We start from the raw sequence: 5,000 nt of genomic DNA on the forward strand, positions 1-5,000 counted from the left end.
TTTTTTTTTTTTTTTTCCTTTTTTTTTTTTTTTTTTTTTACACCTGGCAGCTGGCTCAAGTTTCAGCAGTTATTGTCTATTTTGCATTACACATAGAATTGAATGTCATCTGTCTTCACAAAGCTATGGCTAAGAGAATTGAGGCAAGCCACATGAGCTGCTGGGGCAGAGCTTGTTTGCGTTCCATTCGGCACCCCCTGTCCCTTTACCTCCTTAATATTTATTTGTGCTCATTTTCTTTCCTGGCCTTGAATGGGGCTTAGCTCGTGTTCAGTACAGCTGTATGTTTACTGAATCTATTCCATCATGAGTCATTGTGCGTGTGTAAGTATCCTGGAAACAGCTAGTGCTTTCTTGGAAGAACAGTTGCTTTTCAGCACAAGCACTTAAAAGGGAAATTAACCAATTGGTCTGTCCAGTTTTACTCTGAAATAGCAATGGGTTATCTAAGTTGTAGCTCTTAAGTGGTTTGTTAAGTATTTTAATAGTTTATTAGAAAGAATGTCTTTTATCACAGTATCTCCTTAACCTTAGGAACAAGATATAAAGATTTATAATGTGCTAGATTCAATTGCTCTTTAAGACTATGAAGTGATTAACAGCAGGCATCGTTTTAATAAAAATGGACTTATGGGAATTTGAATTTTAGAATGTCTTTTAATACATACTTTTTGCAATATTGATAGTATTGGAGCAATATTATAAGGAAGTTAAAACAAATATTCTAAATGCAAAGTAAATCAGAATCCTTGGACAGCTGTCTAATATGCTTAAATCTAGCAAATACTGGAGCTTTGGAGGAAAGTTTAAGTACCTTTTTTAGCTTCCATTGGAACAGACTTTATGTGAAGTATCATATTAACATGGTACCTGAATCAGGGGAATTATAAATTAAGGAGATGTAGAATTTTTAATTTTATGTACTGCAGTCTTCCTCTAAATGCAATCACATAACAACATGGATTTCTAATGCAGAAGTTTTGACTTGTCTAAAACTCTTATCACTAAGCAATAGGTGACAGCTTGCTACTATTATTTCACTTATGCATTTTGACAGATGGCACTGCAGAGTGTAATGCTCTTTTAGACTTCTCTATCAGTCTAATGGAGGTAACTGGAGGTTCTTTCAACTCTTCTCTTGGCACAAGAAGTATGTCAGTCATAAATTATCTTCTTTGTAATCATTAAGCATTTTAAACAAAACACAAGTTCAGCTGAGCTGTCTTCAGTATACTTACTTTGTAAATTAAGAGGTTTTTTAATTAATATTTTCAATTACTATTTTTTAAAAAATGCTGAATTTGCTCAGCCCAAAAATGAATCTTATCTTTCTACAACTGCATCTTCTTGTAAGTGAACAAATAATCATAGTTAGCACAACTCAGTAGATTAAGAAAAAGATATTCTATTAAAAGCACATTCCTGAATAGTTTTCAGCACGTTAGTGTATATATGTATTTTTTGAGTGCCCCATGTTGAGAGCTTGAGCTAGTCATTTCAGTCTCCTGTATTGCAGACTTTGTAAGGTGAAGGCACCTCTGCTGTAGAATATCTATGAACTTGTTTGACCTTCCTCCACCATAAGGTGTGAAATGAGTGAAATTTTCATCAGTCCTCTTTAGGAGAAACAGTCCTTAGAGAAGCTTCTGGGAAGAACCCTTAATTGACCTTGTGGGGGCCACATTGATTTTCTCCACGTGCATCTTCATTTCTGATAAATTATAAAGCCATTAATTTGCTGAGGAAATGGCAGGGCCAGCCTGCGGCACAGATGTGACCAAAGCCGTCCCAGCACACAGTACACAAAAGAGTGCCAAGAAGCTGGGGGAAAATCAGAAAGCCTAGATTGTTATGGTTAGCTTCACATTCCCTTGGGAACTGTTTTAGTTGCTTCTGTTTACAGATCTAAAAGGTAATGATGTTTCCAGGATAAATAGGCCGCCTTATAGGGTAAGTGGCTGCTTATTGATCTGCTAACCCACATTTATTGATTTGTTAGCCCCAAATACAGTTTCATTCTCTGAGGAGTTAACTGCGTAAATCAGACCAAGACAACTTTGTTTTGGTTTTTTGGTTTTTTGAACTCCAGAAGGCTGTTTTGGTTTTTTGGGGGTTTTTTAAAATAGAAATTTAGCTTTTTTTCTAAAGCCAGTAATTGAGGCAAAGCAGTCATAGGATTAGGGAGAGTAACTCAAGCCATTGAATTATATTGACATTAAAGAAAAAGGTAAAACGTATTGCTTGCATGAAACACTGCTGAGAATGATAAATCGCCTTGGATTGTTAGCTTTATTTGGTGAATTGGAATTGCAAAAGGAAAAAAAAGAAAGGAAAAAAAGCCTGGTGATAAGTTTTTTGCAGCACATGCTTTGTGCATTTGTTTCCTTAGCAACAAGTGAACATACATATGGTACACAAATCTTAAACCTGAAAAATTCCTCATAGCAACACCAAGAAAGAGCTGATATAGCTTATATATTCTCACATATCCTATTTAGTTATTTTACAAATAATTACAATGCTGGGGAGCTACAAATGGACTTAATAGTTTGTTTCACTGCCTCAGTTACTATATGGAACATTTTTTAAAGGAGCATTTTGGTAGCCCAGTATAGTCGGAATCAGATTTTGTTCTCAAACAAAGCATTTTCCTTGACTAATTCAATCCTACATGCAGGAAGGTTTGTCACCCAATCACTTGAAAAAGGCCAAGCTCATGTTCTTTTACACCCGGTACCCAAGTTCCAACATGCTGAAAACCTACTTCTCAGATGTAAAGGTAGGAAAAAAAAAACTTTTTCCCCCTTTATTGCATGTTTATATATTTGCAGTGAATACATACATATATATATGTATATATGTATGTATCACTTCACTATATTAAAGATAAATAATTATCAATTCTGGCTAGACTAATGGTGCAGATGATGGATATTAATGTGTTCTTTCTACTAATTTGTACCTAAGGCCCATGTCTGGGGGTGGTTTGTGGATCTTAAATACAAGACCTGAAATGTCAAAGCAAAATAAAAATAGTTAATGTTTGGATGACACCGGTTTACATATGTGCATCCTCTAAAAAATACATTTCTGCTGGTTTTATAAATGTACTTCCAAGAACATTAAGGAGCAGTTCTCAAGTGTTCCCTAATTGTTTCATTTTGGTTGGTTTCCTCATATTTGTGCTTACATAAGCATACTGTAGAATCCCTTTCTTTCTGTCAAAAAGAAACAGTACATTGAAATTCTCCATGCAGTAGCTGCTTAAAAACAAAAGTGATGATTGTCTCTTATTTACAACTTAATTTGTTGTTGATGCAGAGTACACTGAGCATAAGGAGGATGAATAAAGTGACAGATTCAGGCCACATTATTCAAATGAGGATATGAAAGCTGTCGACATACAGCTGCATCCTCCCTCATTCTACAGAATATTAGGACCTCCTGATTTTTTTTCTAAAAGTAATTGTTCCTTCACATCAACTTGATTTTGTGTTAATCATCTAAGTTTTTTAAAACATAGATTGGGTTTTAATGATTATAATGGCACACATGGTGTCATTATCTAAGTAACTTTATAAACATTACATTAGCGTAAATTAGTTTGTTAAATCCCCCCTCCCCCCAAACTATTTACACAGATCGTCAGTTTCACCATCTTGAAGTGATGGGGTTGGTTTTCGCCATCTTATTAGATCGCTGGTTGTCCAGTTTGTGAACTTGATCCCATTATAATAATGAACAAATAGATCTATTCTCCTCATTTTATTTTAACTTCGTTGAAAGTTTCTTCTTTCTGTCCTGTTTGCTTTCATTTAATGGCACATCAGATGAACATTTTGGTGGGTTTTTTAGCCCTGTCCATGCCCCCTGCACTGGAAACATGGTTTTTCTCATTCAGTACTATGTGTTGGATGATTAGTAACACCATTAAAAACAAAACAAAACAAAAAACCCCACTTACTAGCCTAAATGCCTGGTCAAGAATCATTAAACACAAAAAGGCTGCGAATCATGCAACGGGCCAAGTGAAGGGTTTGCTTTCAGAGTGGTTCCACCTGGAATGGAAAAATTGGAGGGTGCATTTCAAATGAGCCTGCACCAATGATCCACTGGAACCAGATGCAGTGTTGGCAGAGCACTGCTTAAGGGAAGTCTGTAATGGTGCTATAACTTGTCTCTTCCAGTAAATGTTAGTCTCAGCAGTTATGCAGAATCCTTTCATGATTAGTCTTTTTCTAGAGAAAGTATTTAATTTTGTTTGCATGTGGTGACTGATACCAATAATCTTACAATGTTGCAATAATATATAATATTTTGATATTATGCTACCTTGTATTTATATAGCACCATTCATCCAGAAGAAGCCCAAAGTGCTTTGCAAACTGCCTATATAGGGATCATTCACCCACCAATGAAATGCTGCCACCTCCCTGGTGGAACATGACAGCCATTCGGGGTCACCAACACCACACAACAGTAGATGTAAATATTAGATACATTCATATTTTCTTTTCCGTATCTTTGTAAATACTTTGAAATGTTTATTACATGTAACTTCTCATAAGCCAAGTTAGGCTCCCATTTCACTCATGTGAAATAAGAGAGCAGACTGGCTCGTATATGGGAGAAGGTCCTCTATTATTAAGTGGGGACTTCTGCTTAGAAATTGGTGACAATATTTAAAAAATATTTCTGGTGTGATATATCCATGTGCTTGTTTTTTTTCCCCCAGTCCCTCTTAGACCCATTGGAACCAAAGATACGTGGCTACACTAATCTAAATAAAAAAATAATATACAAATATTGCTTTTAAATCCCTCTTAAGTCAACTTCATTAGCAGTTGCTTAAATAAAAACTGGAATGAAGCAATCATTTAAATGAATGAATTTAATGAATTTAAATGAAGGGCTTGTGGTGAAGCGTGGGAACAATTTCAGAATTAGGGTCAATTCCTCAGGTAGTCCAAATGGCCATAGCTCTGTTGGAAGCAACTGAG

The 5,000-nt window shown here is 35.6% G+C and overlaps 1 protein-coding gene across 5 annotated transcripts in view; it reads left to right on the forward strand.

Moving 5' to 3' along the window:
* Nucleotides 1–5,000, forward strand: part of PROX1 (prospero homeobox 1) — a 51,394-nt gene that overhangs the window by 15,244 nt on the left and 31,150 nt on the right. For 3 of the 5 annotated variants that reach the window (XM_019516442.1, XM_019516443.1, XM_019516447.1), the window contains exons 3-4: nt 2,672–2,779; nt 4,348–4,485. In XM_019516442.1, the coding sequence (XP_019371987.1) occupies nt 2,672–2,779; nt 4,348–4,485 (246 nt within the window). The remainder of the gene's footprint in view (nt 1–2,671; nt 2,780–4,347; nt 4,486–5,000) is intronic. The other 2 variants (XM_019516444.1, XM_019516445.1) reach the window with 1 other exon arrangement.

This window comes from Gavialis gangeticus, unplaced genomic scaffold, assembly GCF_001723915.1.
Source record: "Gavialis gangeticus isolate Ggan-Ray unplaced genomic scaffold, GavGan_comp1, whole genome shotgun sequence".
Lineage (NCBI taxonomy): Eukaryota > Metazoa > Chordata > Crocodylia > Gavialidae > Gavialis > Gavialis gangeticus.